The sequence below is a fragment of the Aquila chrysaetos genome, chromosome 5, assembly GCF_900496995.4.
Source record: "Aquila chrysaetos chrysaetos chromosome 5, bAquChr1.4, whole genome shotgun sequence".
NCBI lineage: Eukaryota > Metazoa > Chordata > Aves > Accipitriformes > Accipitridae > Aquila > Aquila chrysaetos.
Genome location: NC_044008.1, coordinates 72,373,554 through 72,397,980, shown reverse-complemented (window position 1 = coordinate 72,397,980; position 24,427 = coordinate 72,373,554). Strand labels below are relative to the sequence as shown.

At 43.1% G+C, this 24,427-nt stretch overlaps 2 protein-coding genes and 1 non-coding gene across 9 annotated transcripts; 1 reads left to right on the top strand and 2 right to left on the bottom strand.

Moving 5' to 3' along the window:
- Window positions 1-834: 834 nt before the first annotated feature.
- Window positions 835-9,031, bottom strand: C5H17orf58 (chromosome 5 C17orf58 homolog). 4 transcript variants are annotated; one of them, XM_041123296.1, is made up of 5 exons: window positions 8,918-9,031; window positions 4,132-4,731; window positions 3,930-4,010; window positions 2,120-2,311; window positions 835-1,519 (listed from the first exon to the last, which is right to left on the bottom strand). In XM_041123296.1, exons 2-5 carry the CDS (start codon window positions 4,334-4,336, stop codon window positions 1,332-1,334), a joined length of 666 nt encoding a protein of 221 aa, XP_040979230.1. In that variant the 5' UTR covers window positions 4,337-4,731; window positions 8,918-9,031; the 3' UTR covers window positions 835-1,331. The 4 variants fall into 4 exon arrangements, with proteins under 4 accessions (XP_040979230.1, XP_029870312.2, XP_029870314.1 ...); XM_030014452.2 differs by lacking the exon at window positions 8,918-9,031 and adding an exon at window positions 8,559-8,679; XM_030014454.2 differs by lacking the exon at window positions 8,918-9,031 and adding an exon at window positions 6,646-7,396.
- Window positions 8,584-17,587, top strand: KPNA2 (karyopherin subunit alpha 2). Of its 4 annotated transcripts, none has more exons than XM_041123294.1 (11): window positions 8,584-8,697; window positions 11,991-12,106; window positions 12,204-12,341; window positions 12,762-12,850; window positions 13,694-13,962; window positions 15,124-15,218; window positions 15,307-15,570; window positions 16,224-16,457; window positions 16,544-16,726; window positions 16,835-16,984; window positions 17,094-17,587. In XM_041123294.1, the coding sequence occupies exons 2-11, from the start codon at window positions 12,032-12,034 to the stop codon at window positions 17,184-17,186; spliced, it is 1,590 nt and encodes a 529-aa protein (XP_040979228.1). In that variant the 5' UTR covers window positions 8,584-8,697; window positions 11,991-12,031; the 3' UTR covers window positions 17,187-17,587. The 4 variants fall into 4 exon arrangements, with proteins under 4 accessions (XP_040979228.1, XP_029870308.2, XP_029870310.1 ...); XM_030014448.2 differs by lacking the exon at window positions 8,584-8,697 and adding an exon at window positions 9,344-9,940; XM_030014450.2 differs by lacking the exon at window positions 8,584-8,697 and adding an exon at window positions 10,900-11,107.
- Window positions 8,981-9,053, bottom strand: TRNAR-CCG. Its single transcript has one exon. It is a non-coding gene; the product is annotated as a tRNA-Arg (tRNA).
- Window positions 17,588-24,427: the final 6,840 nt, after the last annotated feature.

Here is a 24,427-nt window from a genome sequence, read left to right as displayed (position 1 = left end):
GCTTTTCAGTGACACTAAATCAAGCTGCAGACATGTATGATGGGTAGAATTGTGTTAGAACTGCCTTTGCTTCAAAACAGAAGATGTTTATAGAAGCCACTGCTTCCTGTTTGACATCACATCATATATATCACTGTGTATATATATATGTTGTTTTTTTTTAAGCTAGACATCATTTTCCCATTTTTTTAATATAAATATAGATCTTAAAATCCCCAGCTGACTTGTCAAACAGGGAAATGCCTTTGTTTGATATCATTACATAAGCTTTTTGGATCTTCCAGAACCCAGGAGACAGTGAACCCAGAACCCCATGAACATTTTACTAGTTTCTTTTAAAGACTTACGATTTGTGAATACTGACTCTTGGAATAGCAAACACTAAGATCCCCTTTACAGCAGTTTCATAGCTTCTTGCATCCCACCACATTAAAGTTACTAAAAAATTGTATCTTTGATTCAAAAAGAAACTTTACTGATGTGCAAGTACAAACTTGGTAATATTTCTCCTGGGAAAATGACATTTAGTACACAGTTCTAGGACTGAACTTTTAAGGGACAGACAGTGTAACCAGGCATACAAAATGTGCATGCAATTGCGTGCTCATTTTGCATTCCTTGGCATGAACTTGCACCGTTATTCGTAAGCCTAATTGGGCATTTGTGTTGTGCAGTTACTTGATTTGCTTTCAGTTGGTGTATTCAAATACTCAAAATAATTACGTAGCTATTTTGTATGCTTCATGTGAAAATCCAGCTCTGTTTGAAGAATGATGCGATTTTTAAAAGTCATATGGACATGTTTGAGGACACCAAAACAATACAAATGCTATGTAGTTTTGTTGGTTTCTTTTGAATAAAATGCATGTAATACTTTAGGCAGAATTGTGTGAAAACACAGTGGACATCCTCTATAGATAAAGCTATGGTATCATCTAACATTCATTCAAGGTTAAGGGTTTGAAAGTGCAGTTACTTTTTGTGGACCTAGAACAACATCTGCAGAATTTTACTTTACAATTACTACAGATTATTAGGTGTACGTTACAAGAGGGGAGGCAATAATAACCTGTGGCTCTGAAAACAGCTGGAGCAAATTCATGACCATTTAACATTCCCTAGACTGACTTTTGTGCTAAACTTCACAATATATCTGTACCTCGTCAAGACATTCAGTTAGCGTTTGCTAAAGCGCAAAAGCAAGTGTCGTATCGCAACCACTTTCAGAGGTGAGGAGAACTAACCGCCCGCTGTTGCTAAACCATGGCCAGGTTTATTCTGGTAGATGAATTCTGCTGCTGTCTGTATCCTAGACGGAGGTTACTGGAGCCTTATCTACATTTAGTGTGAGCCGCTTGCACTGTGCGATCCCTCTTCCTATTGAATCTCTTCACGTAGCTGCTGCTGCTTCTAAGCAAGCCATCCCCCGGCCTCAGGCGCCCTCGCAGGAACTGCAGCAGGTTTGCAGGGATCTGTCGTCTCTTGTGGTAGATCCGACCCATCACAATGTATCTGCTGCCTGCAAAATAAACGAGACTTCTGTGCTGTGAAGAAAGCATGGATTCATTCGCTACACTCGCTCTATGGGCAACAGATTTGTGAACAGATGGGAAGTTGTACCCTGCAGAAATATATCCTGAACGTGTGGCTTAGTACAGCGGCACCCTGAGCTTCAGTGGGACTTGTGGGTTGTGCTCGCATGGAAATAACGATTTACTATGTTGTACTGCAATTACAAGCTTTTTTGGGGAAATACTGGTGTTTGATAAACTTGCATTTAGAAGGCAAACTGGACTACTTACAAAGCCATCATCTTAAGCTCCTGCCTTTTTTTTTTTTTTTTTTTTTCCTCAAACCTGAAAACTCTTGCAATCATTTTGGAACTGGATAAAGTTAAGAAAGGACTACGCTGCTACCTGACTTCTTCACACAGTTGGTTCTCTTCTGAAAATTTAGAGAAACTGGGAGGGAAAAAGCCCTCCAGTTTAACAGTAAATAGGGGTTTTTTTTCTTTTCAAAATACCACAACAATGCAGGATAAGCCTATTAAACTAGGGCAGACTAAAATTGCACTGCATGCAGGAGGAATAGTGGAATGGATTTAGCTGGAATTATTTACCAAGTTTAAAGTCTGGACATGGTTTACTGCAGTTTAAAGTATCCAAAACTAGAATGTGAACTCGAAAGAAGAAGCCATCAGGAGTAATGTACAGGCGACTCATCTTGTATAATCCATCGCTGTTTACCAAAAGCGTAATCAAGTGGATTCCATTCCCCACTCTTTCCATGTTATAAACAATTCCATTCACTGCTGTTTTAAGGGAGGGGGGGAAAAAAAAAAAAAGCAAGCATCAGATTACATATTTTGGTGGCAACTCAGGATATATGTGAAGGCTCTCATTTAAAATGCTGTAAAGTAAGCATCAGCAGAAATTCTTCGGCTCAGTAGTGGGCAGCCTTGGAAGTAGGTTCCTTCAGATAATCATATTTGATGAGGTCATCACCTTAGTTTTTGCTGAGTTACTAACCTTCTTATGCTTTACAGGTCTGAGCTGTTTCTCAGTCAAGTTTATAAGATGTTGCAAAATAAAGTGATGGTTTTAGTACTGTTTTCCATCCCAATATAGAAAAAGTGGACATATTTACCTAACAAAGTAAAATTTTCAAATGTAAAACTTCACAATGAAGTACAAAGCTAACCTGCTAATGAAACGCTTCAGCTTTTGAAAGACAAGGCCCTTGTCATACCAAGCAGCAAGGGCACCAAGTAGGCAGGGTTCTACACCCAGACAATCACTTCATGCTGTCCACCCAATTTCTGGTTTTAACAAGTGCTGAGCTGACTGCAGGAATCGGAAAACAACAAACGCGTTAGGCAGTTAAGGCAAATAGGACTTCTATAACTGGTGTGACACCTGCCTCATTGAGTGAGAACTTTGATTCATTCACTTATTCTTTAATCTGCACTGTAAATGTAAAGAAACGAAAACCTCTCTCTAATCACTGCAACAGAACCTTGGCTGATCTGTTGCTCAGACTGTCTTTTTCCTACCCATCTCTTTCAATTTAAGAGATCAATGAGACCCCTATTTGTTACAGGCTGAAATAACAAAGGTTGGGTCGCTATAAGGCCTGCGTTTGACAGGAATGCATGAGAGTGATAAAAAATAAAGACTATAGCATTTGTAGAAAGCACTTCCTGACTTCTCCATTTAGAGAAAACAGATGTCTTGTAACGTGTTTATATTCTACAAATGGAAACATCTGTTACCACTAGGCGTGTATTTTGCTTATCTCTTAAAATACTGTGAGAAAAAGTTGGTATCTATTTTACAACTTCATAAGCGCAAGGCAAGATTTCAGTCAGAAAATGAGTGCTCTTAAACAGTCAGTACAAAAATGCCAGGCTATTTTCTACCATCTTTAGCTACATCAACTTGGACACAAGGACTAAAGACATTGAGTCCTAAGGAACATCAAGGAGAATCCTCTATAGAGAGAGGGTCACAGTTTTATTTTTGTTTGATTCTCCATTTTATTTTCATTTGAAACTTTAGCCCCTAAAATCACAAACTCGCTCTAAATAGTAAGAGGTAAGTAACACAGCTACAATGTTTAATCTTAAAGAGTATCTAAACCAATTGGTCTTTTCGGTTCCGTTGACCAACAGCAAGAACGCTCTCTTCTTCCGAGTGAAAAGTAGAGGAAACGGAAAAAAGAGCAATACTAGCCCAAGGCAAGGAAAGGGTAATGTAAGACTTGGTCCTGTTTGTCATAGTACATTTATAAACAGCTGCGATGGGTTCTTTTAGCGTACTTGGTAATTATTTAACATACTCAGTGAAACAGTATCTTAAAAGCATGTCAGTAACAGATGAACAACCGCAGTCTATGCTTTGTCTCTGTGGTTCACGGAGGACACAACTTACCGAATTCACTCGCACAGTAGGCCTCCACTTCGTCTCTCTCTTTCCTGCACTCGGTCAGACATGCCTTTTCCTTATCAGCATCTAGAACAGGCACATAGACTGAGGGACAGCAACGGGTCCTTTTGGGTATTCCATCCAAATTATGCCACCCAACCTTTGGAAAGCTCAGGGTATCCCTTGCCAGAGCAGCCTATCCCCTTACCTTTCTTCAGCGCACTGAAGTGGTACGGCAAGCTGGATGACTGGCGGTTGGTGACCCAGGAGGGTTTGGTGATCTTTTTGAAGGGATCAGTATGTTTATAGGGGATTATCTTGCCTGGTCGGTTGAAGTGATCCAGCGTGTTAGGATCATCTGACTCCACTGCTCCAGAGTTTGGAAAAGGATAAGCCTCCACTAAGGATGTCATCTTTTGATAGGAAGATGCTGCGTGATGGAAGTGAGCTGACACGCTGTTGGCAGCCTCAGCCAGCCGTCTATCCGCGTGCTTTCTGTTTGCGTGGTTGAAGTCAAAGGTGGCAGGAGAAGGCCCTTCAGTTGGGCTCTCCAGAGCCAGAGCCCCTCCATACTGCAAAAGACATTTCCTCAGCCCTGTGCTGTTTTCTACAGAAGGTTTGGTGCGTTTCTTTTTGTCTGACAAGAGGGAGATGATTTCAGGAGGTTTTGGCCAGCGTTCCGTGTGATTCTCTCTGGTGCTGCTGGTGCCCCAGGCTGGCAGTTTGACTTGGCCAGGTGCAGCGTCTGCTGAACTATAAGCATCTTTGCTGAGAGTCTGACTGGGTTTCTCAGCATAGGGCAGGGATCCTACATACAAAAAAAAAAAGGAGAGAGCGAATTAGCATTTTAATTTTTTTATTCCATGAATAGGAAGTGTCTGGCAGATTTGCGGCTCTAGTCCGTTATTGAGGCCTTCAACAATCAGACAATGTAACTAATAAGTAGTTCAACAGATGAAATATAGTAGAGCTCCTCATTCTTCTCTACTCAGATATAGAAAGCCCAGTACAGAGAATGCAGCTGTGTGAGCAAAACACAGGAGATTTGCATTTTTACTTTATTATTGTTGCAAATTAAAAACATGTATAAACAAACCCTCTTCTCAAAAGCCTGAATCTCTAGGGAGCATCTGAGGAAACAAGGTTCACATTGCCATTTGGGATGCTTGTTTAAAAGACCCTGACAACAGAACTATTTGGTTTTCCCATCCATAGGACGCCTCATTGACAATGTCATCTGGACTCTTCAGTGGCTTTGGGCTTTGAACGCTACTAAAAAGATCTTTATCCACAGTTTTGGGTCTCTGACTTTTACACTAGAGTTGTATAGTAGCAATACCATAGTCTGGTAGCTAGGCTATTGCTGCTGAGTAACAATTATTTCAAGGCTTTTCTTAAGTTGAGAGGACAATGAGAAAGACAGGAAGTGTCTGGGAACCTAGTGAAAAATGGAAAGGCTTAATGACATTGTTCACGCAAGCTGGACAGTTACAGAGGCCTTCATTTATACCTTCACCTTGATCACTTGGACCTCACAGATTAAAATGACCTTCCGTTTAGCCTGGGAAGAGAGAAATTTTCTTGCAGTTAATTTTCCTTTTACTTTAGTCCTTCACTGCATGCCTTTAGTTAGCCAGCACAGTTTTAAAACAGTTCACCCACACACAGCCGCCGTCTGGGTGTTCACTGTCTGTGGTTAGCATCGTGTAGGAGGCTGATCCTAACTCCTTATGTGAAAAGAGATATTTGACATACACAGATGAACAACGTCCTGGTTTATCTTCTATAACTGACTCAACTGCTGACCTTGCCACTTCTCCCCCTTCGCTCTCACCAGCTGCTGTCATGGGAAAGATTCCCTGATATTTGGGCTGGCCACACATAAAGTCAAAAGAATGTCCATGAAGAAAGGGGTGGAAGAAGTCCAAGCTAAAGAAAGCAATAGGCAAGGGTGTTTTGGAGATGGTTCAATATGAATCTGTGAACTCTGAACAGGTGTTTTGGACTTGGTTTTGTAAGTATACTTTTCTACCAGTTTATCGTGCCTTCTCAGTCATGGATCATAACAAGAAATAGTTCATTTTTCTCTGCTTAATCTGTTCAGGACCTTGAGGTTCATTCCCCTATACCAGCATATTTCTGTCTAGCTCTCGCAACTTAAGAAATACAACTACAACATAATCAGCTCCTGGACTTCTCTTTCCCAATGGAATAGATGTGTATCTTATTTCTGTACCATCAATGAGGTACTAAAAAAAAAAAGAAAAACAAAAATCTGTTTAGGACAGCTTGCTGCAGACACATGCGACAGCACAGAGCATGTTGAAATAAATTAGAAATCTGGAGTTTACAGGTGAGAGGAAGGAGACTAAAAGGGAAAAGTCACATACAAATAAAAAATCTCAGATGCAGAAGCAAGTCAAACTTCAATTGCTGAATGACGGCTAGCTGGATACATGGCACCAGCTAGCTGCCTGCTTTTGGCAGGTGCTCTTAATTCTTTCAAATGCTGACAAATCAAATATTGCAGTTTACACTCCCATCCCACAAACATCTTGAAATGTTTCTTTCCTGAACCCTTATGTGATTACTGCTACCATTTGCTAAAAAGACTACAGCTGAAGAGGGCTGCTCAGGCAAGAATTTGTAGTAATGTGTTTAGCCTCCCCTGATACCAAAGGCAAATATACCCCAGCCCCACTATCAATGTTAACAGACTTACCGGCCACTGAGCTGGAAGGTGATCTAATGACAAAGCAGAGGAGCCAGAACACTTTGGTTGTCATTTTGAAGTAAAGTTTTTCCAGACTCAAAATGAACTGGAGTCTTTTATGCCCTTCCCCCGATTCATGCTAATGAGAGGCAGCCTTAGGGGAAACAGGAATCACTCACTGGACAACCCACTGGAGCAAGACCAAGCTGCTGCCGTCCCCGCTAGCCTCCCACTACCCCTGCTTAGGAGGAATGCGCACGGACACCCCCCTTCCCCATATACACACAAGTCTATACCGCCTGCAGTCACCTGTGTTTCCGTGAATAACATATGGATATATGTTTTTAGCAACAGATTTTTATTTTGGGGGAAGGTCTTGCTTCCTATGGGATTTTGTAGAGAAAATCATACAGAACAAATATGGGTTTACTCTCTATGGAGAACTACATTATAAAGTGCAATTGATAGATGCTGGAACATGCATCACCTCTGCAATTCAGTGTCTGTAAATGATGTGTGTTACAATGAAACATATTTAGGTATTTCTGGCCATCTCCACTCATGCAGCTGGTAATCTCTTTTAGTTTAAGGAACCCTTTCCAGTGATTCTTTTCAGACTGAAAAATGCAATAGTTGCTGTCCAGTCCAAGGTAAAGCTCTGCTGACCCCAGATACAGCTTTATTTTTAAATCTGTATTTGCTAACATGAAGAACTCTGCAAATTTTCACGCACAAAGCCCATCCTGAATTAAGTAGGCTTATTTCTATGTTCCCAGTTGAAATGGGTGACCTTATTGCTAGACAAGATTTCCATTGTGACAGTTTATCTCACTAACTGCTACTGGATGTTGTGAAAGTTAGTGAACTCATTCATGACTTTAAGGTGCGATGAACAACTTAAAAACCCCATAAAAGCACTATATCCCAGCTCCCGAAACCCACCCCCCCAACAGAAAATCTACTCCTCAGTAATGACCCTGTCATGCGGTCCAGGTATTGCCTACTTCAAATACTGTTTGTTGTGTAATGCCGTAATTAAGCAGTTTAATAGAATTCTTAAAAGTTCAGGGCTTTATCTCAAGCAGCTATGGGTGAAGATACAGAAAATTAGTCAGAATAGTATGCAAAATAAATGAAATTTTAACACATCTGTTAGTGTGTTAAATTTCTGCTGCAGCATTTATTTATCTTTATTTTTCCTCTGTTATTTTAAACACTTTAATTCCAAAAGTATCCCAAGATAGCTACTACGGAAATAGGAATTTAAACTAAGGATGAAGTGAGCTCATATGTTGCTTTTGTACCTCATCTCCCGCTCAACCAGCGTGCGTACCCGCAGCAAGGGAGAGAAGTCAGGACGAGGGTTGTGCTGAGGATGGATGGATGGATGGATGCAGGCGTGAGCGTCCTGCAGACCTTCTGTGCTCCAGGGAGTTTTCTGTTTAAATTAGCTGGTAGCGTAACTCAACCTGTATTAATGTATGACTGTATCTGCATTAATGAGTTTCTCCAGGCTCTTTACTTGGACAGGATCTTGATTAGGAGGACAGTCGGAGCGTTTGGAGTATTTCTACCGTTCAAGAAGCTACAGGCACGCCAGCAGCAGCGCAGAGCGGGGAAAAGCTTTCCCGCTCTGAGGAAAACAGGGACCGAGAGCGCAATGGCCACGTCCTAGTCCCAGAGACTGCAGACAGCTGCGCTGGGCAGGAGTTACACTTACAGCCTCAGCTTCCCTCGCGTGTTTATTACCACAACGGCTCTGGAGGACTCCACGGTGCGAGACCCAGAGACGCGACCCCCCGCCGGGACACTGGCGACGGCCCCCGCTCCCCGGCCAGCCCGCCCTCACGGCCGCCCCCGGCGCCTGGAGGAGAACTAACCGCCCGCCCGCGCGCTCCTGTGGGGCAGCCGGGGACACTCACCCGCCACACGGCTGCGTCTGCGGCGGCCAAGGCGACGCCCGCTCCGGCCCCGTCCTCCTGTCAGAGGGTACGGGCCCCGGGGCTGAGGCGCAGGATCCCCGCGGGAAGGAGGGAGACGGAGGAGGCGGCACCGGGCTCGGTGGCGCCTGGGAAGGGCCGCGGTGGTGGCGGCGGGCAGGGCGGGCGCCCCGCTGACGGGGTGGCGGTTGCGGCGGGGGGAATTTGAGGCCGCGCCTGGGGCTCGTTCCCGGCGGCAGAGCGGGTTGCTGGCTCCGTTTCGGCTCTTCCCCGGTGGCTGCGGCGGCGCGGCTAAAAGTGTTTTGAGGTGGGAGCGGTGCGGGTAGGCGATAATAACGTACTGCGCTGCGCGGCAGGAGACGGCCGGGCAGCCTCCGCGCTGGATCCACAAAACGTCTGCGGTACGACCCAGATGGGACTCGAACCCACAATCCCCAGCTCCGGAGGCTGATGCCTTATCCATTAGGCCACTGGGTCACCCAGCAAAAGCTGCGAGCGCCGCGCAGTAAGAGCCCCGCCCGGCCGGCGCTGGCTCCGCCCCTAAGCGAGTTTTCACGTTCTCCCTGCTCGTGACCAGCAGGCCCCGCCCTCCCGTTCCTTGCCCCTCCCCTCCAGGGCTCCGCCCGCCCCGCCCCACCCTCCTTGCACACCATTGGGCCTGGCGCTGACCTCCCTGACGGGCCTCGAGGCCCCGCCCTTCAACGTCACGCGAACCCGAGCTGCCGCTGCCTTCAGGGGGTGGGCTCGTGCTCTCAGCCCCCCTCCCGCGTCGCGCGGGCGCGCGGCCTGTCACGCGGGGCCGTCACCCTCCGTCCCTCAGGCGCGTCCCCGCCTCAGGCGATCCGCTTCCAGCCACAGCCGCCCTTCTCCCGGGACCCTCGCCTTTAAACCCTTCCCCTCACGGGTCTCCCCACGTCCGGCTTCGCGCCGCCTTCCCGCCCCTGCCGCTGGCTCCTGAGCCGCGCTGCCCTTAGCTCCGCTGCCTCCCGTCGGCTCCACGCGCGGCTTCCTCCCCTCGCGGCCCTTGTTCCCTCTCCCCGTTACCTCAGCCCCAGCTTAGCCACTGTGGGGTCGTTCGCCCCCAGGCTGTCCAGCCTCCCTCCACCCCTCTGTGGCTTTCCCGTACTGATAGCGGCCCCTCAAGCCGTGACACCTCCCTCCCGCCCCATGGCACGTTCACCCCGTGTCGGCCTGCAGCACCTCGCACGCGGCCACCTCGAGCTCTCCCTGCCCTGGAACACCCATCCCCGCACTCTCCTTGTCTCCTTCGTGCAGGTTACGCTGCTCCAGACAGCGCGCTTCCCGGCAATTCATGACCCGGCGGACTTCCTTCACACAGGCCCTCCGATCCTTCTGCGCACCAGGTGTTTTACCTCGATTTCTACTTTTGAGCTGCTCTTTTTCTGTCAGACTAGCCCCTTTCAGTATCTCTGTTTGTGAATGATGCGCTTTCTCTTCTCTTGACTTCCCTACTCCTGCTTAAATGTTCTTGTGATGTTTTTATTTTACAAAGCTCGGAACTGTAAGGCCCAAAAACCGCTATGTAAAATGTGACTGGTAGTTCCTCCTCTGCATACATCTTTGTCAACTACTGTGTGCATCTACAGATCAGTATAAATGGTTTAATGTAATGGTTTAACACACAGATGTATCAATGTGCGTCTCCGATGCTTCTTTGCCCTGAATTTTATATTATACGTGTGGAAATGCCTGAATTGCTGGCAGAGTCATGTTTTTCCCCCCAGGTTTTACGGTTTGAATTACATCTCCTGTGAAACAGGGTCTCCTTTTGTATTCCGTCCCTTGCAAATAGGCCAAACCCATCTGAAACACTCCCCAATCTGTTGATTTGCTGGACATGCCACAGAGGCAGGCATACTTTTTTTGTCATTCGGTACGATTTAGTTTTGATCTGTCCAGATTGCTGTTGAATTGCTTTCAACTGCAATCTCACATCCCGTGTTCTTTAAATTCCTGGAGACCACGTTTCTCGGGGACAATGCAGGGAGTCTCAGGAAAAGCCTGCGGTGACCTGACGGTTACTGAGGTAGAAATTAGGCTGTATGCGAAGAAAAGGCATGTCACTGCCCCAAACCGCTCAGAGCCTGAAAAATCTCCCTTTTCTCACCCCATCGGGGGGTGCAAACCTCCCCCCGGCCATCCTACTCTCGTTCCCCGGCTGAGCCGCCCCCCGCCCCCGCTGTGAAACTACAAATCCCGGCATGCCGTGCGCCGTCTCCCGGCGAGCTGCTGAGGCGGGAGCCCCGCGGTCTTGCCTGTACCGTCCCTGCGCGTTGAATGCCGGGAGTTGTAGTGTCGAGGCGGGGACGGGTATTTGAATACGTGACTCCCGGTCTGGCTCTTCCGGGAGCACGGTGGAGATTCGTTTCCCCTTCCTCGCGAGACGAGCTGCATTTCAAACCGGCCAATCAGAAGGTTGCTATGGCTCGAACTGGCCAATGGCAGGGCGAGGGCGCGGGAAATTTAAATCCCGCCTGGAGCGGCCGGCGGCAGTGGCGGTGTGCTCGCAGGTTGGGAGCGGCGCGGCGGCGGGAGGACGGCGGCGGCTTGTGCGCGGATCCCGCAGCGGAGGTGGCCGGCTGCGGGGGCGGGAAGGAAGGGAAGGGAAGGGAAGGGGAGCCTGTGGCAGCGGTCGAGCCGTGTATGGGGCAGCGGGGGTGCAGGCCGTGCGTTGGGCTGTCAGAAGGGACTGGGCTCCGCCGGCGGTAGGGCAGGTCGGCAGTCCGTACGGGGGCGGGGGGGGCTCTCCGGAGCCTTTCGGCTCTCCACGGTCATAGGCCACTGCATGGAATGGGGCGTCCCAGAGCAGGCTGTGTGTTGCGGCTGAGTTGTGGCCGAAATGAAGCCGGTCCTTATGCACTGGGTCACCTCGGAGCTGGCCAAGGTGCGGGGGCCTGCCTCCTTAGCAGCGTAGCTGCTACTACGTGCCGCTGGCTGCATCGGTACAGCAACCACCCCCCCATCCCCCGGGAGGGGTCTTCCCAGTACGGGATCTCGCTGTTCCCATCAAAAGGGGTCGGGGTGGGACTGGGTGGGGGTGCCTGTGCAGTATAGGTATATGACACAGTGAAAATAGTGTTTAAAAGTATGTGCGCTGCCTATAGGAAGGAAAACCAATATTGCTCCTAAAAACAATGACTCTGATAATGTTTGTGGCTGGAAGTGCCTTAAAACAATGTATGCGTGTTTAACTGCTTTTGCGTTAGTGCTATAACTTACTGTGACATCTAGGTGTTTAAAGAGGCAGCTGTTAAGATACTAGTATCTTTGATAAAGTCAGGGGCTGTTATTGTATCCCATATGGACAAATGTCTCTCATTCTCAAGTATTGATCCCAGTTTTTAAATTTAACTCTTGTGGAGTAAACTTGCTGTTTATTTGCTCTGTTTTCAGGCTTGTTTTTACCTGTTTCTCTCAAAAATCTAATAAGCAAGATGTCTACTAACGAGAATGCCAATACAGCAGCAGCTCGACTAAACAGATTCAAGAACAAAGGAAAGGATACTACAGTGAGTATTTTGATGCAATTAGTACTTTACCTAGCCATCATCTCTTTAAACATGAGTTGTAAAAGCCAAGAATTTACTATGAATGTATATCCTCCAGGAAATGAGAAGGCGGCGTATTGAAGTCAATGTAGAGCTGAGGAAAGCTAAGAAAGATGACCAGATGCTTAAAAGAAGAAATGTTAGCACTTTACCAGATGATGCCACTTCTCCCCTTCAGGAAAATAGGAGCAATCAGGTAAGGAGGTACTTTGAACAGGCATGCTCGGAGGTCTTGCAATATAAGCTCACGCAGCCACGCTAGTAGGAATTCCTTCTCATGTGGGGGACAGCACTGCTACATATGCATTACCATCTTAAGTCTGTACTACCAACTCTAATGGACAACACTCAAAATGTAGTTTAGCCAGTTGTGTTTAAGCCTAGTATAAGAGTGGTATGAAGCACTTAATTAAAAAAAAGCTTTCAGTAGTTCAGATAACTGTAGACAAAGCTGCAGCTGATGAGGTTTTGGAGTATCACATAGTGGTACAATCCTTTATTAAAAGGAAGTGGTTGTAAACTGGGGTCTATTCATAGTATTGTATAGAAGGCCTCTGTGGTCATGAAGACACATGCCTCTCTCAACAAAGCATTCATGTAACTTTTTATTGTACAGGTTTCAGCACACTGGTCAGTTGAAGAAATAGTCAGAGGAGTTAATAGTAATAATATGGAGCTTCAGCTACAGGCTACTCAAGCTGCCAGGTAAGGAGTTTAGAGGTAACCAATTCAGCTGTGCAAGCCAGTAACTAGACAAGGTAAAAGAATTGGCTTATGAGTGTAAGTGTCTGCTTATGGCAGCAGCTGTGGCTCTTATCAGACAGTATTTCAACAAACACCTGAGTCAACCTTATATACAATGTTTAGGTACACTTAACTTAGTCATAATTTTATTGAAGCCATGTGGCTTTTGAATATTTGAAGTGCCTGAACGTTTTACTAGGAAGTAGTAATTCTTTCCAGTGGTTTTGAGGTGGCAAAATAAACAGTAGTCCATCTTAGAGTTGTAGGAGTAATAATAGTAAACCCTTTGTTATAGCAAAATAAGATATCTTTAAACTGTTAATAACTGACTGCAATATTTGAGTGCAGTGATCTACCTTAGAATAATGTGAACAGTAGATGACTGGGGCTTGAAGTATGCCAAGTTTCCTTTCTCTTTCCAAATCTAAAATCTCTTTTTGCAAGCTTGTATATTGCTGCAGTGCTGCTTCTGGCAGTCATTAACCTCTCTCTGCTGAGAAACCTCTAGCAATTCAGATGTATTATGACTCTTGCATGTCTGCTTTATTTCAGAGTCTGAACAGAACCTCTCATGTAGCGAAGACATGCCAAAACTAATATTAACAGAGGTTAAGGAAGCTAGCGTTCAGCTTGTCTGTAGCTTGTCTGTATTTTTCCTTTGTGTTGTGTTGCATTGCCTTCTCTGAATGTTAAGGCAATGCTAAACATTTTCTTTTTTAAAATATGGATCTTTTTAGACTATTTAATCTGTTGTTCAGATCTCTGCAAGCAAAAATAATGCTTTCTGTTTGTCTTCCTCCTTAGGAAACTCCTCTCAAGAGAGAAGCAGCCCCCAATAGACAACATAATTCGGGCTGGTTTGATTCCAAAGTTTGTCTCCTTCTTGGGTAGAGCAGACTGTAGTCCTATTCAGTTTGAATCTGCCTGGGCGCTTACCAACATTGCTTCTGGCACGTCGGAGCAAACAAAGGCGGTAGTAGATGGAGGGGCCATTCCAGCCTTTATTTCACTACTGGCCTCTCCCCATACTCACATTAGTGAACAGGCTGTGTGGGCATTAGGAAATATTGCAGGTATGTCAATATGCTAGACAACTCTATTTCAGACCTTATTTAAGATAGGAGGACATTACTACTTACATGTCATGCAGCATGCTGAGCTTCTTGGGAGTTCTGCTTTAATGGTTTTCAAGTAAAGACATGCTCTGCAATGTAGAGTATGTTACAGACAATTCTTTATCTTCAGACCTGGTATAAGAGGTCTTATGCAATCCCTGGCAACCTGTGGGTTGGATTATGCGGATTGCTTCCATATTTCAGTTCAGTTTTGACAGAGCTATATAACCATGCTACAACATAGGGCTTTTTAACATATCTCACTTGATGTTTTTGTGACTTATCAGTGAGCTCTGCTCTGTGTGTTGACTAGAAGGGGGAAGGGAGGAAGCAGATGGCTCACATAATTGTGTATGTGATGGCCAATAATCCTTGCTTTGAAGCAGCTACTTACTGATGTGAAAGTACTATATACTGACGTTTCTCATGCACCTTTCAGGATTATGTGATCTGCCAGTGTTGGATCCCATTCTTAGAAAAAAAAACTGGTCAAAATTAATAAAATAGTTAAATATTTAATTTGCTGTATTGTTTCCAACAGCTCTGCCTTAGAGAACAGTGAATATTCAAAATATTGAGCTCAATAATGAGCTCAATAGAAGCCTTGTTTGATTGGAGTTTTCTTAAAGTTTGTCCTTACAGTTTTTTAAACTCAGTTATAAGGTACTTTTGTACTTGCAGTAGAAGAATTCAAACTTTGACATTCCATCAGCATTATACTATAAAACTCAGTCATGCAACCAATGATTATAATGCATTTGAAGTCCCATATTATGGGAAGAGCTCTGTTCTAGTGGTAGGGCTTAGATAGGTTTTCAAAGAAACATGCAAGTCCCTGCTTGGTTATGAACTCTAAGACAAGCTGTATAGAAAACATATGTTAAATTACCTTTTTTTTTTTCCAACAGAAAAAAAATTAAGCTCAGTGGCTTAATTAGAAAAACACATGCTTGTCATATGACTTAACCATGGCAGTAGTTCTTTTGTCCTGTTTTTTCTTCTTATTTTATCTAGCCCTTATTAAGCAGTAGAAGAATTCATCCTCTAACACATAATGATTCTGTATGCACATGTCCCTCTATTCTGGTCTTCACCTGGCTATTTTTCTTGTTTTCTCAGGGGATGGCTCTGCCTATAGAGATCTCGTTATTAAATTTGGTGCAATTGAGCCGCTGCTGAGTCTACTAGCTGTTCCTGATCTCTCTTCCCTGGCTGTAAGTGCGCAGTATGATTCAAGTTACAATTACTAATAAGTGAGTAAAAGAGCTCAAGTATGCTAATCTTTTATTGCAACTCTTGCAGTCTGGATATTTACGCAATGTTACTTGGACCCTCTCAAACCTGTGTCGTAATAAGAATCCTGCACCACCCATAGAAGCTATTGAGCAGATTCTTCCAACTCTTGTTCGCCTCTTGCACCATGATGATCATGAGGTGTTAGCAGACACATGCTGGGCACTTTCCTATCTAACAGATGGTTCCAATGACAGGATAGAAGTTGTAGTGAAAACTGGATTGGTGCCCCAACTTGTGAAACTCCTGGGATGTAGTGAACTGCCAATAATGGTAAGCTATCAGACATGCAGATTGCTGTTGCTTAATTTGAGTTGTGAATAAAACTGCAGATCGAATAGGGTCCATTTAACTGAATGGTTCTTTTCATACCTAAATTGGATGCTTGTTCTAGGTTTTGTGTGGGTCAGACTTGAGCTTCTATCTTGCCTGGAGACTGCCCCATATGAGACATAGACTATTGCTGTTGATGACTATCAAGCTTCTTTACTTAATCATTGGATTTAACACACAGGCCAGACCAGCAGTCAACATCCTTTAGAGCTTGCTTTAAACTACTGTTGCAAATCCAAATCCCAGGGACAGTGTTTAGAAGCTCTGTGCATGCTATAGTACAATAGTACTATATATATATACTATATATATACCTTTATAGTACAATAAAACTGCATTGGTACTTAAATGATTTTCCTAAGCTCTGTTGTGGGTAGTTGTTTGCAGATTGGCCTTGGAAGGTGTGCAGTCTTAGCATGCTTAATGTCTGAAAATGTAATGCTAATGAGGAGCTTAAAACTCACCAGTACACAGCATATCATGCTGTTAACTGGGAAGACTAGAGTGGAGGGACATCAAATATGGCTGTACTTGTTCAAACACAGATTAGATGATACCAGTTTTCCTAAGTACTATGTTCATATTTGTTTCAGACTCCTTCATTAAGAGCCATAGGAAACATTGTTACTGGTACTGATGAACAGACACAGATTGTTATTGACTCGGGAGCACTATCTGTTTTTCCAAGTCTCCTTTCTCATCACAAAAACAACATTCAGAAAGAAGCAGCATGGACTATGTCCAACATCACTGCTGGGCGTCAGGATCAGATTCAGCGAGTTGTAGACCATGGTCTTGTGCCTTATCTCATTGGTATTCTGAGGAAGGTAAAGAAAAACTGTATTTACTATGTTGAGGCTTTGGCTATTACTACTACTATCTGTGTTCAAATACCCTGCTTTTACCTTCACAGGGGGATTTCAAATCTCAAAAAGAAGCTGTGTGGGCTGTGACTAACTACACAAGTGGTGGAACAATTGACCAGATCGTGTATCTCGTTCAGGCTGGTGTTGTTGAACCCCTACTGAATCTCCTCTCAGCTAAAGACAGCAAAACTGTGCTAGTTATCCTGGATGCTATTTCTAATATCTTCTTGGTATGTGGATGCAGTATATTCAATCATTGTCCACGTTGTTGCTAATGGTTCTCCAGTAGTTGGTGCCAGATCTCCTTCCTGAGGTTATTCCATGCTTATCTGTTGCAGGCTGCTGAGAAGATTAATGAGACTGAAAAACTTTGCCTCATGATTGAGGAGTGTGGGGGTCTAGACAAAATTGAAGCTCTCCAGTCGCATGAAAATGAACAAGTGTACAAAGCCTCATCCACCCTGATTGAGAAATATTTCTCAGCAGAAGTAAGTGGCTGCAGGATAACATGTTTTTCCCCACTTATTTTCTATTCTAGCACTGACTACTAGGTTAAAATGCTACTGCTCTTTCAAAACTCTTTTCTTTTTCTTCTAGGAGGAGGAAGACCAAAATGTTGTACCAGAATCTACTGCTGCCAGCTACACTTTCCAAATTCAGGGCAATACTCCAGATACTTTCAACTTCTAGATCTTGCACATATTGCAACCACCTACAAGTCATTTGGCACACAAATGACTGCCACCTCTTTGTCTTAATAGTTCCTCTTGTTTTTACTGTGGTTTTTATGTGACCTGTAGCACTTTGTCCAACTGAAACATACTTGAACAGTTCACAACTGTACATATTATGTGAATTTCTAACTGTAAACTTCATTCTTTGACATACTTGTAAATACTTCTTCTCTTTCTGGCTCTTACCATTCCTGCCAGGGATAAGGATATAAGTGGGCAATACCGGCTTCTCACAAAGCATGAGCCACTACTTTGCAAACCTCTTCATAACCTATTACATTCTGCATAACCTATTGCTGTAATCAATACACTGAGTAGGCTTCCAAAGAGGATTTATATTTGATGTTCAATAAAGTGATATCAATACATCAAACTGAACTGTCAGTTGCTCTCTTAAGGTGACTGATAAGTATATTTAATCAAAAATGTGTAATGGCAAGAATGCAGGTCTAAACAATGAGAGATTCAATGCTGAAGATGGTGGTTTTAAAACAGCTTAGTCACCCCAAGCTCTGACTTCTGCATGCAGCTGCCTTCTGTTAGTGCAGAACAAATGAATTGCTGCTTATCTCTAGATATCTCTTACAGAAATCTGGTTTGTTCTACCCTGTTCCTAACTCAGCTAAACTATCTTCTGCCTTTTGGAGAAATATTTGAAGACTGTAGTAGTAGTACTTAACTGCAAGGATTAGTGTGGAGGAGGGGTAAGTTAACCAATTGTAAGTATGTTCAGGTAGCCTTAGCTTAGGAAATGCTTTGGAGCAGTTGTCTGCTCTAGAGAGCAAAAATGAAGGCCTCATCTTGGAATCGATTGTCCCTTTACTTCTAAAATGACTCTGCCTCTAAATGTGGTTGTGTAGGGTGAGGATTTGGGGGGGGGGGGGGTAGTGGGTGGAGAGGAAGAACTGTAGTCCGGTTTTCCAGCTTTCTGGAACAACTTGATTGATTTCATTAAATGGAACAACCTAGGACTCCCTAACTATATTGACTCAGCTCTCTGAGCTTCTGTAGCTGTTACAATGGTGCAGGAGCGGTCAGTTTTTCATAGCTAGGTTTTGCATAAGCATGACTTATATCTGAAACATAGCATGGCACTTCAGTTATTAATAAAAGGGAGAGGTGGGGGGGGAGACCTAGTGTGTAGGCAATTCTCCCAGAGCTCCCATAGGCTGCTTCTGCCTTTTTGGGGGGGGAGGGGAATAAAAACCCAAACAAATACAAAACAAATAAAACCCTTGTACTTTAAGTGAACCTGATACAATAATTGCCACTAGTCTGCTTGTGTGCTTTCATGTCTATTTTAAAGTGTATATGCATATGTAAGTGGATTGGGTGTAACTCTTTAATTTCTTCATTAAGAATACTTGATCTTAAAAGGACATTCTTTCTAAGCCTATCTTATGATTCTCATATACTGCTACTGAAGACTTCTTTAAATGAGTTATTGTTAATGTTGGAAGATGTCACTCTCACTTCCATTATTGTGGTGCAAGTCTACTACTACCTATTTCACACTTGCTTGCAAAAATGGTACCCTCCCTAACTGGAAGCTGATGATCTACATATGCACCCACATGACTTCCCTGTGCAAGCTACTAGCTTGGATCTTAGGTACTGCTGGATAGTGATAATGTTCAAAAGGTAGCAGATAACTTGTCTGCATATACATTCATGTCTCTTCTTATGGTTAGCAGCAATAATGTTTCCTGCAGAGCAATCACTTGTGAACTCACCTACATAAACATACTTCTGCTGGGCTATTTAAGCCATTTGAGTTCTTCCATCCAGCTCAGAACATGATTGTGAGACACTTATATTGCTGTCACTGGTGTATCAACAGAGTTGCAGTTTTTACATGTTACAAAAGATATCGTCTTGCAAAAATCACACTATCCTGAGCTGGTTAGTGATGACTTTATACTTTTGACTGTTACTTTAACTGCTTTTTCTTTACCCCAGAACAAAGCTGCAGCAAGTAATAAGCTTTACCATAGAGTCTTTAAAGACTCTAATCAGACCAATGGCTATTGTAACTCTATTGCATCTTCTGCCTGAGAAGTTGTTGTCAGTGTTGCTAACCTTCTGCCTCTGTGCCTGTGCTGCCAAATGAAGGGTAAGACTGAACCGTGGTTGCGGCATGTTCCCAGCCCTGCCTGCCTTCTGTACTAATGGGAGAGACTGCAGGTGGCACCCAGCACCTGCAGAAGAAGCTGTAGACAGTGCCAGACTGAGGAGCAGAACGCGAGTCTAACACCACAGATACTGCAACACCCTTGGGACCAGATTCTGGTATTATCTTAGTAGTACACATGCAAAGTGGAAAGAACCATCTGCCTTGTAATGCTGAAGCCTTTAATGTTCTGGGGTGAAAAACAACCAAATAGGGCTTTTATGTATCTGCAGTGAAGCCTCATGTGTCCTTTGCTTTGTTGTCAAACGTCCAACTTTGACCTAAAAGCATCAGTTAGAAAAGCATGATTTTCTGTGTAATGGTCTGTAGGGAACTGAAAGACTTAACCTACATAAAAGCAGTTATGCTAAGTCAGCTTTAATAAGTTAAATCGTTGCTTCCACGTACTTTGTTTGTGGGTTTATAAGGGTAACGACACAATGACTTGTGAAACATAATTTGGAATTCTTGAGTAATCTCCAGTTTTCTAACTCTGTAAAATATCTCATCTTCCTGTAGAGGGTGCTACAGGCAGCCTCACAGTCTCGTTTGCTTCTAAGAGGTTGATGTGGAGTTTCATCCAGCCTGGACCACTCAGGTATGATGTACTTTATTTTCCTATTAAGAAAATACTGCGAGGAAATCCATCGGAACACCTCTTGTAGTTACAGAAAACATCTCTGTGCTAATTCCCGAGTATTTAATTAGATTAGATATTGAATATAAGGTATAATCTTTTAAAAGTGGTATGTCAGGGTACTGTCACTTTAAAGCACAACTTGCTTTAATTGCTTTTTAGCATATATGTAGTTAATTTGACTTTTTTATCTTTGTAAAGGGGATGAGAATGCAGAACACTTGTTGAATAGCGTTATCTCTACTTTTTTTTACTGAAGTACTTCTTTCAGAATTATCTAATATATTGAGTTAATAATAGAACACTGCAAATTCTTCTCTAGATGCCTGACAGCTCAGTGGCTTAATAATTAACTTTCTGGGGACCGACACTTTGTTTTTATCCAAGAAAAATGTGTTCAACCTATCCACTATTGAGCCCTGTTCTTGGCAGCACCTATTTCCACAAGCAACAATCTACAGTGATTATGAGTAAGTGACTGGAGTGAGTCACTCCTTATTCTAAGAAAATGCAAACTGTTTCTGAGGTTAGGATCACAGTCACCCGTTAGGCTGTGTCTTTAGCTTAAAAAAGTGGTAGAAGCAAAAAGGGAGAGGAAAATTGTTATTGCTCCTGGTTCTTGGTTAGTTAGTTGGGTGGCTTGTTTTGGTTTTTTTTCTGTGTTGCCCAGCCACATTTAAGAGCTAGCCTTCTCTATTTGGTAAATGCCTAATTCAGGACAAGGGCTGGAATAAATGTCTGGTGGCCTACCTGTCAGTCTGCCAACTCTTCTGTGCTGAAAGCAACAATAACAGACCCCTGCTGACATCAACTGGCTTGGAATGCAGTTATTGCTAATGCTATTTTATCTGTGGAGTGATGGCAAGATTTCAGTCTAAGATCTCAGGAAACGTAACCACCACTGAAATTCTGATGCTAGGAGATGCTGCTTGTGTGATTGCTTCCACTTGCTGTTTCCAAAGATGCTACGCTCTGAAAGAAGAGCAGAAGCTTTGCAGTCCTGTTGTTCAATAGCATGTCCGCTCACTTTCCACTACAGGAAGAACAGTTTAAACTGTGGAAAGCTAGAAATGGTTATATTAGGAGCAATCTATTTCCCTGTGATTTAGACTGAAATATTCTCTTAAGTGAACCTGCTTCCTGCTACCCTATACAGAATGATTTAAATTGCACAGAACTACAGTGGTATATCAGCAAAAAGGAACAGCTGTAAGTTTACAGGAAAAGGAATTCATTAGCCAACAATATTTCACAGATCTCTTCTGTTTCTAAATCCATTTTACAGCAGAGCAAACTGAGATACAAGTTATCCACAGATGTTCAAAAAGTAGCTGGTAGAATTAACCTGGAGCCTGGGAATCCTGATGTCCATTCCTCTAGTTAACCCATGGCGCCTCTGGTCACGATTATCCTTTTGCTTGAAGACAGGATTATCCTAGGGTTATTGAATCTCCTTTGTGACAAGGTATGACATAACATTTAAGCACAGGTCTAAACTTTTGGAATGTGTGTAATTTGGGGAAAGTACTGTTATTCAAAACAGAAGTAATTAATGAAGGTTAATTGTGACTGGTGATATCTGGCCTATAGAGGAAAATGTTGGCACTTTCACTTAAAACCTAACAGGAAACACATTAACCCTTTGGTCTGAGTTAAAAACTTAAGCTTGACTCGCCTTCAGGGTACTGTGTTAGGAGAGAAGTCTGAGAGAGAATTAGGTGACCCCTCCTAAGGTTGGGAGGAGTGTACCCAACCCAGATGCAAATTTCAGGAAAAAAGCATTCACAAGAACATTCAAGCTACAAATGTGCAAAGTTGTTCATTGTGTTTGGAAAACACTTCTGTCTTATTGATCCACGGCATGGCACTGATAGGGGTCAGGCAGAAACTCAGCATGTAAACAGCTAAGAAAGAATTGATTTGCTGTGAGTTTCGTAGCACTTCATATGGAATAAGGGTCACTGGATTCCAGTCCTTTTCTGACTGCAGAGCACTGTCTGTCTCAGACTGGCTCCAGGAAATGGACGCTCTTCCGCAGAAGCCAGAAGATTTCGTGGAAGAGCCGTGGCCTGTTTCCAGGTTGCAGTTCACCCACTGCCCTAGGGAGTGTCATTAGCAGGAGGGAAGTGAAGTTGGGGTTTAAAAGGATGAGGAGAGGAGAGAAAAATTAAAGCAGGGTGGAGAAAAATTCTGTTAATTCTTATTAAGCAGAACTTGCTTGACCACATTAAAACGTTGTGCTAATCATTTAAATAAAACAATGGACCAAATCCAGAAGTGATGTATAAATCATACATCAGAAAGGGAGTTTCAACTGACTGACATACTAAAAGCAAAATCAATGGCACTGATTTCACTGCAGAAGAGGTTGGATTACACCTATGAGCTCAACAAAAGAGGCAGTATAATGAGGAAGCGTTCCACTTCATTTTGTATCTTTCTCAATTTGCATTGCAATGTGAAATGAAAATCATGAGGTCATTTTCTGAAGGTGTGATTTTTAGAGAGAGAGAGAGAGAGAGAGATAAAAATAGTGGAGATCTGCCTAATTTGTTATCTGTAACAGATTGCTTTCTGTACAGGTTCACAGTGGTAAAATAGCTATAATACCAGGAGTATGTAATAATGCTCTGTGGGCATGTGGAAGATTGGATGTACAAAGTTATCAGAAAATCTTGAATAATCTCCAAGGCACATTTCTACCATCCAAATCACTTCATTTTTACCCACTATATGAAACAGATGTAAAAATAGCTCTTTCATCAGTGGATTGCTACACATATTTGGGCTGCAGAGGTTCAATTCTGTTCAAAGCAATACTGTGAAATCATTTGCAGAATGTTGCTGTTAATCAGAAGCAGCAATTTAATGTTACGTATCCATCTCTCCTCCCACCCCCAGCTCCCCTTCCCAATTCTGAGCAGGAAACGACACTTGGACAGAGCTCAGCGTACTAACTTTCTGGATAGACTCTCTAGGAATGAGGAGGGACTTGAATTCTCTCCATATGTCATTTCCTTTCCCCTGATGGCTAAAAAACCCCATTGCTGCAGTCCATATAACTTACAATAGAGAGAACATTACCAATATAGGAAAATAAAGGCAGGGGGGATGGGACAGACAGGACATCCACATTCCATTTCTGAAGAACTGCTTTGCAAAATTTGACTTGAATTAAGCAGGAATCTTTCTTCTGTGTAGAAAGATTGTTTTATACCGTTCCTAAAATCGAAGCTATTACCCCATCTGTACTTAAGTGTATATCAACACCTGCAGTCTGTGGCCAGGCATGGATTAGAAAAGGAAAATGTTAAGTAGAGGAGGAACAGTAACAACTGCATGAGATTTAAATTAAGTCAGGAAGGGAAAAACAGAGGTGATTGAGGAAGACTGACAATGGGGATCTAATAATTTCTAATAAAACCGATTTTAACAGCAAATAATCCTAGAAATTACTTAAGAAAAATTAGATTAGCCCACTCCTACAACCAGCTTTTGTGCAGACTACCTTTAAAAACTTTTCTGTTCATTATAACCAATAGCGTGTGCACTTAACACTGCTGCAAAATACAAAATTTCATCTGCTATATTGCACAGTGGATTTGCAGCTGTCAACAGAATTCAGTGTGCCATAGTTAGAAACAAAAAAAGAAACCTACAGGAATAAGCATGACAAAAAAAACCCAAAAAAACATTTTAACTAAATGGAAAGCTTACTTCCTTGTAGCCAACCAACTGTGTATTAGACTCAAATTGGAACATAAGGTATTTCTAGTAATATAATCCAAATGTTTGTTAAATTTGTAGCAACCAAACTGTGCAAGGCACTTTGCAGAACAAATGAGAGATGACATTTGCTCAAAAAAACCTGAATTTTGCAATCAGTGAATGAGTATATATGTATTTAGGGGCTAGATGTATCTGCTTGTAGGATGATTACATCTGATCCCAGAACCAAGACCTTGCATCTTTTATTAGACATATTGCCCCTGAATTCTGCTGCGAAAAAGAAAAGAAAAAAACCACCTTTCCTCCAGTTCTATTTTTAAAGGGTTTCAAGAGTGGAATAAAAGAATGATTCAAGACACATGGTGACAGATTTTGCTTTAGGTTACTTTTAGCACTTCACTAGACCCACTAACCTACTTAAATATCTGTGCTGTTCTTATCTGGCATGCAACCTTGCTTTATCATTTTTAGGATGAAATAATTTTAGAGATAACTGTATCTTAAATCCTCTCAAATTGATTTCACAGTGGACTCGTGGGTGATTCTGTTAAAAGAAAGCTCTAAAGAAGCTAGTACAGATTGTGGATGGGTTAGGTATGTCTGCAGTTCAGAAAGTGTTAGGAATTGGATAAAAAAAAGAGGGATTGTTGTGTTTATTGAA